This window comes from Mesoplodon mirus (assembly GCF_964341445.2).
Source record: "Mesoplodon mirus genome assembly, chromosome: 3".
NCBI classification, from domain to species: domain Eukaryota; kingdom Metazoa; phylum Chordata; class Mammalia; order Artiodactyla; family Ziphiidae; genus Mesoplodon; species Mesoplodon mirus.
Window position 1 is genome coordinate 35,888,093 of NC_138978.1, and position 14,040 is coordinate 35,902,132.

Consider the following 14,040-nt stretch of genomic DNA (forward strand, 5'->3'; position numbering starts at 1 on the left):
TCCAAGATTGAGTTAGTTAAAGTAAAGTGGAAATAGCTGGATGTAGAGTTAAGGGGCCTTTATAAAGGCAGTCTATTAAAACAGTGATTTTCAAACTTTGGTGCACATCACATTTAACTGGAGACTGACTCTTGGGCCCCACTTCCAGTTTCTGATTCAGTAGTTCTAGAGTGGAGGCTGAGACTTTACATTTCTAGCATATTCCCAGCGATGCTGATGCTGCTGTCCAGAGACCATATTTGCGACCCATGGTATTGTATCAATCCCCTGCATACTGGTAAAAGTCTAAGAGATGAGTAGCATCAAGTATGAGTGTGATTGTGGGGAAATAGGAATGCTCAAGTATGGCTAATGGGAGTGTAAATTGATGTAAACACTTTAAAGAAAAAGCTGATAATGCCAAATAGAGTTAAAACTCATCATATATTGGCCTAAAAAGATGTAGAGTGTAAAAAGTAAGTTGTAGAATGATAAATACAATATGATATAATTTATGTGTGTATATATATATATTCTTTTTTTTAAATTTTCTTAAAAAACAAATTTATTTATTTTTGGCTGCGTTGGGGCTTCGTTGCTGTGCGCGGGCTTTCTCTAGTTGCGGCGAGCAGGGGCTACTTTTTTTTTTTTTTTTTTTTTTTTGCGGTACGCGGGCCTCTCACTGTTGTGGCCTCTCCCATTGCAGAGCACAGGCTCCGGACGCGCAGCCTCAGCGGCCATGGCTCACGGGCCCAGCCGCTCCGTGGCATGTGGGATCTTCCCGGACCGGGGCATGAACCAGCGTCCCCTGCATCGGCAGGCAGACTCTCAACCACTGCGCCACCAGGGAAGCCCTAGGGGCTACTCTTTATTGTGGTGCGCAGGCTTCTCATTGCAGTGGCTTCTCTTGTTACGGAGCATGGGCTCTAGGTGCTCGGGCTTCAGTAGTTGTGGCACACAGGCTCAGTAGTTGTGGCTCGTGGGCTGAGAGTGCAGGCTCAGTAGTTGTGGTGCTTGGGCTTAGTTGCTCCGCGGCATGTGGGATCTTCCCGGACCAGGGCTCAAGCCCTCGTCCCCTGCATTGGCAGGCTGATTCTTAACCACTGCGCCACCAGGGAAGTCCCTATGTGTGTGTGTGTGTGTGTGTGTGTGTGTGTGTATTCTTAAAAAAGCATATGTAAACCACTTTATTATTTATGGATACATATATAAAACTGGAAAGTAGATTGGAAGGACACCTAAGAAATATATGATAGTGCCCCAAACCCTCAAAGCCACAAGGAACCATGTCTGAACGGATGGGAATATTGTGCTTCTAACCAAGGAGTGTGATCATTGTGTTCTCGGAGCTCCACAGGTGAAGAAACAGTACGTTGACTCCTCTGGGCAAAATGATTCCACGAACTTGGTATCTGTTGTGAGATGTCGTGTTTTGTAAGCATGTATTCTTTTCACATTTTAAGAGCTGCTCCCTCATTCATATGTCTTGTTGGTTTGGTGAATATCTGTGTTCACTTTATCTGCCCAAGACAAAGGGTGGTGCTGAGAAAGTGCCTTACTCCTATGATACCCTGACTCCTACCTCAGGATTCACTTTTTCCTGACCCAGAGAAGGCTCTGATAGCTCATTCTGTCCCCCAACATGGTAGGTGGACGTGACTCTGTACTTATACCGATACTAATACTTTGTCCTAACCAAGAGGCTATTTCCTTTCAAGGAAAAGCCAGCTATGGAGCCATAAAGCCTGGCTCAAATTCCATTTCTTTCACTTGTTAGCTGTGGGATTTTTGACACGTTGCTTAGCCTTTCTAAGCTTAGTTCCTGATTATTAAGGTCTTTTGGCAAAAGTTTTTTTTTTTCTCTAAACAGCTGTATTGAGGTAAATTAACAAATCATGCAGTTCATCCATATAAAGTGTACAGGCAAAAACCTTTTAACAGTCTAAACTTAGTATCTCAATTGGTTTGTATCTGTCTAAATGCATATTTTATCCTAAATAAGATCTCTCTTTTTTTTTTTAACATACTTCCATATGATAGTTTCTAGTACTGCTTCAATGTGACCAACATGTGCTTTGTTTTATAGCTTATTCTTCTCTTTGGAGGAATCCCTTATCTCTGGAGACTCTCTGGGCGGTTCTGTGACTATGCTGGCTTTGGACCAGAATATGAGGTATGTCATTCATTAGCATATATTTGTCAGTCTTTCTTTTTCCTTGGCCAGCTTTCTACTAAAGTTTTTTTTTTCTTTTTTTTTTTTGCGGTACACGGGCCTCTCACTGTTGTGGCCTCTCCCGTTGTGGAGCACAGGCTCTGGACGTGCAGGCTCAGCGGCCATGGCTCATGGACCCAGCCGCTCCGCGGCATGTGGGAATCTTCCCAGACTGGGGCACGAGCCTGTGTCCCCTGCATTGGCAGGCGGACTCTCAACCACTGCGCCACCAGGGAAGCCCTAAAGTTAATTTTTTGGCTCCTACCGTTATTAGGTTTCTCTGTCTCTGCAGTCCTTGTTGACCTGTGTTAGCATAATGCAAGTTACTGTAGCAAACCCCAGAATTTCAATGGCTTATTACAATAGTTTATTTCTTAATCACATAATAGCCCAGTGTGAGTATTTTGGGTGTCAGCAGGTGACATCCTTTTATGTGGTAAGTCAGAGACCCAGTCTCTTCTTATATGGCTCTGCCATTCCCTAAGTGCCCCTAAGTTCTCTGCATCCAACAGGCAGATGGAATGAGAGGGTGGAGAAAGTACATCCTCTTCTTAACTGCCTTGGCTCCGAAGTGATACCTGTCCTTCACATTTCATTGTTGAGCCAGTCATTTAGTCTCAGATACAGGAGAGCTGGGTAATGTAGTCTCTGGTAGGCAGCTGCTTCTTGGGAACAACTCTATGAAAGGGGAAGCATGAATTATGTTGAACTCACGCTAAGCAGATACCCTGTGCCACACATGCTTAGCAGATACTTTCAACAGAGACAGAGAGTATACCTCTTAGAATCTCCACTGAGCTGCTTGAGTTGACTGCCCACTCTTCCAGGAATTCTAGTTATTGGAATCAAAGCCTTCGACCTGAGACTTTCTGCCTATAATGGATGCTGGGACACTGCTTTTGACTTTTTCTTGGAAATTGCCAAGTCTGTTCTCTCCTTCCTGATTGTTTATTTGAAATGATGGGTCTTATCTATACATGTAGGTACCTTGGGCTTTAATTCAGCTCATCCTGTATCCCTTTTCTGTGTACCATTTTCTAAAGGAGCCAAACTCTTTAAGACCTCTTCTTCCTGTGATATCTCTGTATCTTCATAGACTCTGTCCTGACCTGCTATGTGCGCTGTTATAGTTTAATTGCATGTTCTCTGTATTGTTTCATAAAAAATTTAAGGTGGTTTCGTATAAACATGACTGGCTCCTATTTTAGTTCCCATCTTCAATGTCACTTTCTCAGAGAGGCCTTCTCTGACCACTCTCATCTAAAATAGCATCCCTCGGGCTTCCCTGGTGGTACAGTGGTTGAGAGTCCGCCTGCTGCTGCAGGGGACACAGGTTCGTGCCCCGGTCCGGGAGGATCCCACATGCCGTGGAGCGGCTGGGCCTGTGAGCCATGGCCGCTGAGCCTGCGCGTCTGGAGCCTGTGCTCCACAACGGGAGAGGCCACAGCAGTGAGAGGCCCGCGTACTGCAAAAAAAAAAAAAAAGGAAAAAAAAAATAGCATCCCTCTGTCACTCTTCTTTTTTTTTTTTTTTTTTTTTTTTTTCCTGGCCGAGCCACGTGGCTTGTGGGATCTTAGTTCCTCAACCAGGGATTGAACCCAGGCCCTTGGCAGTGATAGTGCAGAATCCTAACCACTGGACTGCCAGTGAATTCCCCCTGTCACTCTTTAGTGAAGCATATCACCTTATTTTATTTTCTTTATAGAGGCACTTACCACTATTTGCATTTATCTTACTGCTTATTCGTTTACTTTTTATCTGTCACCCTGACAAGACTTTTAAGCTCCAAGGGGACAGAGACCTTACGTATTTTCTTCACTGCTGTGACTTGTGCCTAGAACAATGCCAGTCACGGTGTAGGTACTCCATAAGTATTTGTCGAACGAATAAACCCAATTTATATACATACATATAAAAATATTCCTTACGTTAATGGGACATATTTTATATAATGTTCTGAGACATTATTTTTGTATTTAACAGTGCTTTAGAGATCTTTTCCTGTCTGTTTATATAGATCTTTGTTTTCTTTAATGGCTGCATGGTACTGGCAGTCCTCACTCTGCACAGTTCTGATATACACACATTTCACTTACCATGGTTTAGTTAGTAACACCAGTCCCTCAGCAGGTTCAAATTTCAGTTACCACAGTATGTTACATACATAACTGCATAAAGTACAAGTTCCCTGCTAGCTCTTCAGTCCACAAATCACTGTGCAAATAACAGATGCTCATGCAGTGACCAATCATGTCACTCTTTTCAAATTCTGCTGGTGACTGGTCACTGCACATCTGCTATTCAGTAATTCAGAGCGTGCAGTCGTCTTGCCTCCTGGTCTCCCAGCTATAAATCCACATGACATTTTACAAAGATGGATCACTGAAAGAGGGAATTGGCCAACAAAGATGAAAATGTAGCAAAGAAATGGAAGACGATAACACCGGAATTGAAATTCAAATCTAGGAACTTCCCTGACAGTCCAGTGGTTAAGACTCCACGCTTCCACTCAGGGGGCATGGGTTCAATCCCTAGCTGATGTACTAAGATCCTGCATGCTGTGCGGCGCGGCCAAAAAAAAGAAAAAGAAATTCAAATCTAATGTACATGGTACAGAGGAAACAGCTGACCAAATTCCCACCTGAAACAAGCTTTTTTCATTTTTGTTGTTTCATAATGTATGAAGCACTAAAATACTCTTTCCCTGGATCCTCACCAGTTCTTATTATACACATGATTTTTAACTTCTGCCAGTCAGGGAAAAAATGTTATTGTGCTGTTATTTCATACAACTTATTGAATGGAACTTGTTGAATGGAAAAGTCACTTATGAAGCAACATAAGTAAGTAAAAGTGTGTGTGAATATCCATACAGATTTTTTTTATTAGTTTCTGCTTTATAACAAAGTGAATCAGTCATACATATACATCTGTTCCCACATCCCTTCCCTCATGCATCTCCCTCCCTCCCACCCTCCCTATCCCACCCCTCCAGGCGGTCACAAAGCACCGAGCTGATCTCCCTGTGCTCTGCGGCTGCTTCCCACTATCTATCTACCTTACATTTGGTAGTGTATATATGTCCATGCCTCTCTTTCGCTTTGTCACAGCTTACCCTTCCCCCTCCCCATATCCTCAAGTCCATTCTCAAGTAGGTCTGTGTCTTTATTCCCGTTTTACCCCTAGGTTCTTCATGACATTTTTTTTAAAATTCCATATATATGTGTTAGCATACGGTATTTGTCTTTCTCTTTCTGACTTACTTCACTCTGTATGACAGACTCTAGGTCTATCCACCTCATTACAAATAGCTCAGTTTCATTTCATTTTATGGCTGAGTAATATTCCATTGTATATATGTGCCACATCTTCTTTATCCATTCATCTGAAGATGGACACTTAGGTTGTTTCCAGCTCCGGGCTATTGTGAATAGAGCTGCAATGAACATTTTGGTACATGTCTCTTTTTGAATTATGGTTTTCTCAGGGTATATGCCTAGTAGTGGGATTGCTGGGTCATATGGCAGTTCTATTTTTAGTTTTTTAAGGAACCTCCATACTGTTCTCCATAGTGGCTGTACCAATTCACATTCCCACCAGCAGTGCAAGAGTGTTCCCTTTTCTCCACACCCTCTCCAGCATTTATTGTTTCTAGATTTCTTGATGATGGCCATTCTGACTGGTGTGAGATGATATCTCATTGTAGTTTTGATTTGCATTTCTCTAATGATTAATGATGTTGAGCATTCTTTCATGTGTTTGTTGGCAGTCTGTATATCTTCTTTGGAGAAATGCCTATTTAAGTCTTCTGCCCATTTTTGGATTGGGTTGTTTGTTTTTTTGCTATTGAGCTGCATGAGCTGTTTATAAATTTTGGAGATTAATCCTTTGTCAGTTGCTTCATTTGCAAATATTTTCTCCCATTCTGAGGGTTGTCTTTTGGTCTTGTTTATGGTTTCCTTTGCTGTGCAAAAGCTTTGAAGTTTCATTAGGTCCCATTTGTTTATCTTTGTTTTTATTTCCATTTCTCTAGGAGGTGGGTCCACAAGGATCTTGCTGTGATTTATGTCATAGAGTGTTCTGCCTATGTTTTCCTCTAAGAGTTTGATAGTTTCTGGCCTTACATTTAGGTCTTTAATCCATTTTGAGCTTATTTTTGTGTATGGTGTTAGGGAATGATCTAATCTCATACTTTTACATGTCCCTGTCCAGTTTTCCCAGCACCACTTATTGAAGAGGCTGTCCTTTCTCCACTGTACATTCCTGCCTCCTTTATCAAAGATAAGTTGACCATATGTGCGTGGGTTTATCTCTGGGCTTTCTATCCTGTTCCATTGATCTATCTTTCTGTTTTTATGCCAGTACCACACTGTCTTGATTACTGTAGCTTTGTAGTATAGTCTGAAGTCAGGGAGCCTGATTCCTCCAGCTCCGTTTTTCGTTCTCAAGATTGCTTTGGCTATTCGGGGTCTTTTGTTTTTCCAAACAAATTTTGAAATTTTTTGTTCTAGTTCTGTGAAAAATGCCGGTGGTAGTTTGATAGGGATTGCATTGAATCTGTAGATTGCTTTGGGTAGTAGAGTCATTTTCACAATATTGATTCTTCCAATCCAGGAGCATGGTATATCTCTCCATCTATTTGTATCATCTTTAATTTCTTTCATCAGTGTCTTATAATTTTCTGCATACAGGTCTTTTATCTCCTTAGGTAGGTTTATTCCTAGATATTTTATTCTTTTTGTTGCAATGGTAAATGGGAGTGTTTTCTTGATTTCATTTTCAGATTTTTCATCATTAGTGTACAGGAATGCCAGAGATTTCTGTGCATTAATTTTGTATCCTGCTACTTTACCAAATTCATTGATTAGCTCTAGTAGTTTTCTGGTAGCATCTTTAGGATTCTCTATGTATAGTATCATGTCATCTGCAAACAGTGACAGCTTTACTTCTTCTTTTCCAATTTGGATTCCTTTTATTTCCTTTTCTTCTCTGATTGCTGTGGCTAGAACTTCCAAAACTAGGTTGAATAAGAGTGGTGAGAGTGGGCAGCCTTGTCTTGTTCCTGATCTTAGTGGAAATGGTTTCAGTTTTTCACCATTGAGGACAATGTTGGCTGTGGGTTTGTCATATATGGCCTTTATTATGTTGAGGAAAGTTCCCTCTGTGCCTACTTTCTGGAGGGTTTTTATCATAAATGGGTGTTGAATTTTGTCAAAAGCTTTCTCTGCATCTATTGAGATGATCATATGGTTTTTCTCCTTCAACTTGTTAATATGGTGTATCACATTGATTGATTTGCATATATTGAAGAATCCTTGCATTCCTGGAATAAATCCCACTTGATCATGGTGTATGATCCTTTTAATGTGCTGTTGGATTCTGTTTGCTAGTATTTTGTTGAGGATTTTTGCATCTATGTTCATCAGTGATATTGGCCTGTAGTTTTCTTTCTTTGTGACATCCTTGCCTGGTTTTGGTATCAAGGTGATGGTGGCCTCGTAGAATGAGTTTGGGAGTGTTCCTTCCTCTGATATTGTTTGGAAGAGTTTGAGAAGGATGGGTGTTAGCTCTTCTCTAAATGTTTCATAGAATTCGCCTGTGAAGCCATCTGGTCCTGGGCTTTTGTTTGTTGGAAGATTTTTAATCACAGTTTCAATTTCAGTGCTTGTGATTGGTCTATTCATATTTTCTATTTCTTCCTGATTCAGTCTTGGCAGGTTGTGCATGTCTAAGAATTTGTCCATTTCTTCCAGGTTGTCCATTTTATTGGCATAGAGTTGCTTGTAGTAATCTCTCATGATCTTTTGTATTTCTGCAGTGTCAGTTGTTACTTCTCCTTTTTCATTTCTAATTCTATTGATTTGAGTCTTCTCCCTTCTTTTCTTGATGAGTCTGGCTAATGGTTTGTCAATTTTGTTTATCTTCTCAAAGAACCAGCTTTTAGTTTGGTTGATCTTTGCTATCGTTTCCTTCATTTCTTTTTCATTTATTTCTGATCTGATCTTTATGATTTCTTTCCTTCTGCTAACTTTGGGGGTTTTTTGTTCTTCTTTCTCTAATTGCTTTAGGTGCAGGGTCAGGTTGTTTGCTCGAGATGTTTCCTGTTTCTTAAGGTGGGATTGTATTGCTATAAACTTCCCCCTTAGAACTGCTTTTGCTGCGTCCCATAGGTTTTGGGTCGTCGTGTCTCCATTGTCATTTGTTTCTAGGTATTTTTTTTATTTCCTCTTTGATTTCTTCAGTGATCACTTCGTTATTGAGTAGTGTATTGTTTAGCCTCCATGTGTTTGTATTTTTTACAGATCTTTTCCTGTAATTGATGTCTAGTCTCATAGCATTGTGGTCGGAAAAGATACTTGATACAATTTCAATTTTCTTACATTTACCAAGGCTTGATTTGTGACCCAAGATATGATCTATCCTGGAGAATGTTCCATGAGCACTTGAGAAAAATGTGTATTCTGTTGTTTTTGGATGGAATGTCCTATAAATATCAACTAAGTCCATCTCGTTTAATGTATCATTTAAAGCTTGTGTTTCCTTATTTATTTTCATTTTGGATGATCTGTCCATTGGTGAAAGTGGGGTGTTAAAGTCTCCTACTATGACTGTGTTACTGTCGATTTCCCCTTTTGTGGCTGTTAGTATTTGCCTTATGTATTGAGGTGCTCCTATGTTGGGTGCATAAATATTTACAATTGTTATATCTTCTTCTTGGATCGATCCCTTTATTGTTATGTAGTGTCCTTCTTTGTCTCTTCTAATAGTCTTTATTTTAAAGTCTATTTTGTCTGATATAAGAATTGCTACTCCAGCTTTCTTTTGATTTCCATTTGCATGGAATATCTTTTTCCATCCCCTTACTTTCAATCTGTCTGAAGTGGGTCTCTTGTAGACAGCATATATATGGGTCTTGTTTTTGTATCCATTCAGCCACTCTGTGTCTTTTGGTGGGAGCATTTAGTCCATTTACATTTAAGGTAATTATTGATATGTATGTTCCTATTCCCATTTCCTTAATTGCTTTGGGTTCGTTATTGTAGGTATATTCCTTCTGCTGTGTTTCTTGCCTAGAGAAGTTCCTTTAGCATTTGTTGTAAAGCTGGTTTGGTGGTGCTGAACTCTCTCAGCTTTTGCTTGTCTGTAAACGTTTTAATTTCTCCATCAAATCTGAATGAGATCCTTGCTGGGTAGAGTAATCTTGGTTGCAGGCTTCTCTCCTTCATCACTTTAATTATGTCCTGCCAGTCCCTTCTGGCTTGTAGAGTTTCTGCTGAGAGATCAGCTGTTAACCTGATGGGGATTCCCTTGTGTGTTATTTGTTGTTTTTCCCTTTTCTTTGTGTTTAATTTTTGACAGTTTGATTAATATGTGTCTTGGCGTATTTCTCCTTGGATTTATTCTGTATGGGACTCTCTGTGCCTCCTGGACTTGATTAACTATTTCCTTTCCCATATTAGGGAAGTTTTCAACTATAATCTCTTCAAATATTTTCTCAGTCCCTTTCTTTTTCTCTTCTTCTTCTGGAACCCCTATAATTCGAATGTTGGTGCATTTAATGTTGTCCCAGAGGTCTCTGAGACTGTCCTCTGTTCTTTTCATTCTTTTTTCTTTATTTTGCTCTGCAGCAGTTATTTCCACTATTTTATCTTCCACCTCACTTATCCGTTCTTCTGCCTCAGTTATTCTGCTATTGATCCCATCTAGAGTATTTTTCATTTCATTTATTGTGTTTTTAATCGATGCTTGATTCATCTTTAGTTCTTCTAGGTCCTTGTTAACTGTTTCTTGCATTTTGTCTACTCTAGTTCCAAGATTTTGGATCTTGGAAATAGAATCTTGGATCAGCTTTACTATCATTATTCTGAATTCTTTTTCAGGTAGACTGCCTATTACCTCTTCATTTGTTAGGTCTGGTAGGTTTTTATCTTCCTCCTTCACCTGCTGTGTGTTCTTCTGTCTTCTCATTTTGCTTATGTTACTGTGTTTGGGGTCTCCTTTTTGCAGGCTGCAGATTCGTAGTTCCCGTTGTTTTTGGTGTCTGTCCCCACTGGCTAAAGTTGTTTCAGTAGGTTGTGTAGGCTTCCTGGTGGGGGGGACTAATGCTTGTGTTCTGGTGGTTGAGGCTCGATCTTGTCTTTCTGGTGGACAGGTCCACGTCTGGTGGTGTGTTTGGGGGTGCCTGTGGCCTTATTATGTTTTTAGGTAGCCTCTCTGCTAATGGGTGGGGTTGTGTTCCTGCCTTGCTAGTTGCTTGGCATAGGGTGACCAGCACTGTAGCTTGCTGGTCGTTGAGTGAAGCTGGGTGCTGGTGTTGAGATGGAGATCTCTGGGAGATTTTCGCTGCTTGATATTATGTGGAGCTGGGAGGTCTCTTGTGGACCCGTGTCCTGAAGTTGGCTCTCCCACTTCAGAGGCACAGCACTGACTCCTGGCTGCAGCACCAAGAGCCTTTCATCCACCCGGCTCAGAATAACGGGGAGAAAAAGTAGAAAGAAAGAATTAGTAGAAGAAAGAAAGAGAGAGGGAAAGAAAGGAAGGAAGGAAGGAAGAAAGAAAGAAAGGAGGGAGGGAGGGAGGAAGGATGGAAAGAAAGAAAGAGAGAAAGGAGGGAGGGAGGGAGGAATGAAAGCAAAAGGAAGAGTGAATGGAAGAAGGGAGGGAGGGAGGGAGGAAGGAAAGAAAGAAAGACAGGGGGGAGGGAGGGAGGAAGGAAAGAAAAAGAAAGTGGAAAGAAGAAGGGTGGGAGGGAGGGAGGGAGGGAGGAAAGAAAAAGGAAGAAGGAAAGGAGGAGCGGAGGGAGGGAGGGAGGAAGGGAAGGTAGGAAAAAAAGAAAGAGCAGGTAAAGTAAAATAGAATAAAGTATGAAATATATTAGCGTTATTAAAATTAAAAAGTAATTATTGAAAAAAAAAACGGACCGATAGAACCCTGGGACATATGGTGGAAGCAAAGCTATACAGAGAGAATCTTACACAGAAGATTACACATACACATTCACAAAAAGACAGCAGGGGGGAAAATCAAAAATCTTGCTCTCCAAGTCTACCTCCTCAATTTGGGATAATTCGTTGTAAAAAGAGGAAAAGGGCGTGAAGTCTGAAATCTTGCTCTCTAAGTCCACCTCCTTAATTTGGGATAATTCGTTGTAAAAAGAGGAGAAGGGGGGAAAGTCTTAAATCTTGTCCTCAAAGCCCACTTCCTCAATTTGGGATGATTCGCTGTCCATTTATGCACTCCACAGACGCAGGGCACATCAAATGGACCGTGGAGCTTTAATCCGCTGCCTCCGAGGCTGCACAGAGAGATTTCCCTGTCTCTTCTCTGCTCTCACAGCTCCCGGGTCTCAGCCTTGGACCTGGCCCCGCCTCTGCGCGTAGGTCGCCGGAGGGCGTCCGTTCTTCGCTCAGACAGGACGGGTTTAAAGGAGCCGCTGATTCGGGGACTCTGGCTCACTCAGGCAGAGGGGAGGGAGGGGCGCGCAGTGTGGGGCGGGCCTGCGGCGGCAGAGGCCGGCGTGACGTTGCAGCAGCCCGAGGCGCTCCGTGCGCTTTCCCGGGAAAGCCGTCCCCGGGTCCCGGGACCCCGGCAGTGGCGGGGTGCACAGGCCCCCCGGAAGGCGGGGCGGACAGTGTCCCGCGCTCGCACACAGGCCCCGTGGTGGCGGCGGCGGCGGCAGCAGCCCCAGCGTCCCACGCCCGTCTCCGAGGTCCGCGCCTTTAGCCGCGGCTCGCGCCTGTCTCCGGCGCTTCCCCAAGCAGCCCTCTTAATGCCCTCTCCTCGCGCACCAGGAAACAAAAGGGAAAAAAGTCTCTTTCCTCTTCGGCAGCTCCAGACCCTTTCCCCGGACTCCCTCTGGGCTAGCCGTGGTGCACTAACCCCTTCAGGCTCTCTTCCTGCCGCCAGCCCCAGTCCTCTCCCTGCGCTCCGACTGAAAGCCGATACCCGAGCCTCAGCTCCCAGCCCCGCCTGCCCCGGCGGCCAAGCAGACAAGCCTCTCGGGCTGGTGTGTGCCTGAGGGCACCGATCCTCTGTGCCGGAATCTCTCCGCTTTGCCCTCCACACCCCTGTTGCTGTGCTCTCCTCCGCTACTCCGAAGCTTTCCCCCTCCGCCACCTGCAGTCTCCGCCCGCGAAGGGGCTTGTAGTGTGTGGAAACCTTTCCTCCTTCACGGCTCCCTCCCACTGGTGCAGGTCCCGTCCCTATCCTATTGTCTCTGTTTATTCTTTTTTTCTTTTGCCCTACCCAGGTATGTGGGGAGTTTCTTGCCTTTTGGGGGGTCTGAGGTCTTCTGTCAGCGTTCAGTAGGTGTTCTGTAGGAGTTGTTCCACGTGTAGATGAATTTCTGATATATCTGTGGGGAGGAAGGTGATCTCCGCGTCTTACTCTTCCGCCATCTTCCTCCCAGTCCCATACAGATTTTTAATATAACTAGTGTCCTGGTGATGAACATTTAGATTGGTTCAATCTTCCTTCTTCCCTCCCTGCCTCCCTCTCTGCCTTCCTTCCTTCCTTTCTTCCTCCCCCCGCCTCCCCCAGCTCCCTTCCTTCCTATGTTGGGTCTTCGTTGCTGTGCGCGGGCTTTCTCTAGTTGTGGAGAGCGGGGGCTACTCTTCGTTGCAGTGCATGGGCTTCTCATTGCAGTGGCTTCTCTTGTTGCAGAGCACAGGCTCTAGGTGCTTGGGCTTCAGTAGTTGTGGCACACGGGCTTAGTAGTTGTGACACACAGGCTTAGTTGCTCCGCAGCATGTGGGACCTTCCCGGACCAGGGATCGAACCCGTGTCCCCTGCATTGACAGGCGGACTCTTAACCACTGCGCCACCAGGGAAGTACGGTTTAATTTTTCTTAATTGCATTCACTCGTGCCCATCCTTGTACACATGTCATTGTGCACATATTCCACATCTATAAGAAGTCTGAAATAGTACATACCAAAATTCCAAAAGTGGTTTTCTCGGGAGAGAATTTTGACAATTTTAATTTCCTTATTTTTGCTTATCTCTTAAGAAAATTCAGCAATGAGCTTCTACTTCTCATATAATTAAAACCAATTTATTCACTAGAAAAAGAAGAAGAAAAAAACTAAGTGGACCTCAGCTTATCCTTAGGCATAGGCAATGTGTCTTTTGGCAGGACTTTCTGCTTTCCAAACTACCAACAAGTGGTCTCATAATCAGTGTTCTTATTTTTTGACAGTGATATTTGGCCCAGCCTTTTTCAGACTTAATGACTCAGGATGCTCCATAGTTCTGTTGCCACATTATGCATATAAGATGGAATGAGTAGGTTCACCTCAGACAAGAGGTGAACTGTGCCATCAGGATGTTTTGGTCTGGATCACTCTGCCCTCATGGCGCAGCACTTTATAATGTTCTGTGTCCTGGAGTCTTCAAGTGTTCACTGATAGGGCTAGAGCCCAGATCTTGTTGCCTTTAAGAAGCTATGAGTCAAAACCCCTTCCCCTCACTGCCCAGTAGATCTTATTCCTAGGATATTTTCTCCTTCCTGAATTAGAATTAGAGATCTTCTGAGAAAAACTCCTGGAAGTTTGTGTATTCTCCAACTTCCCCAGTGTGACTGTCACAACTCCTTTTTTCAGCTAGAATATCTTCCGTAACTCAGTCACCTGTCTAAACTCCAGCTCACAGTTGTCTGTTAGGAGTAGAAGGGTGTTAGAGAAGAGTAGTGAAAAGTAGCATTTTGGGGTTGGATTATGAAAATCTTTAAAAGCATAATGAGTTTGCAGTCTTATAGAGCAGTGATCCCCAACCTTTTTGGCATCAGGGACCGGTTTCGTGGAAGACAATTTTTCCATGGATGGGGTGGGGGGACAGTGGGGAATGGTTTC

The 14,040-nt window shown here is 43.1% G+C and overlaps 1 protein-coding gene across 1 annotated transcript in view; it reads left to right on the plus strand.

The window, feature by feature from the left end:
• ZMPSTE24 (zinc metallopeptidase STE24) overlaps positions 1–14,040 on the plus strand; it is a 56,073-nt gene that overhangs the window by 8,290 nt on the left and 33,743 nt on the right. Inside the window, exon 3 of the mRNA XM_082613068.1 lies at positions 2,066–2,152. Within this exon, the coding sequence (XP_082469194.1) occupies positions 2,066–2,152 (87 nt within the window). The remainder of the gene's footprint in view (positions 1–2,065; positions 2,153–14,040) is intronic.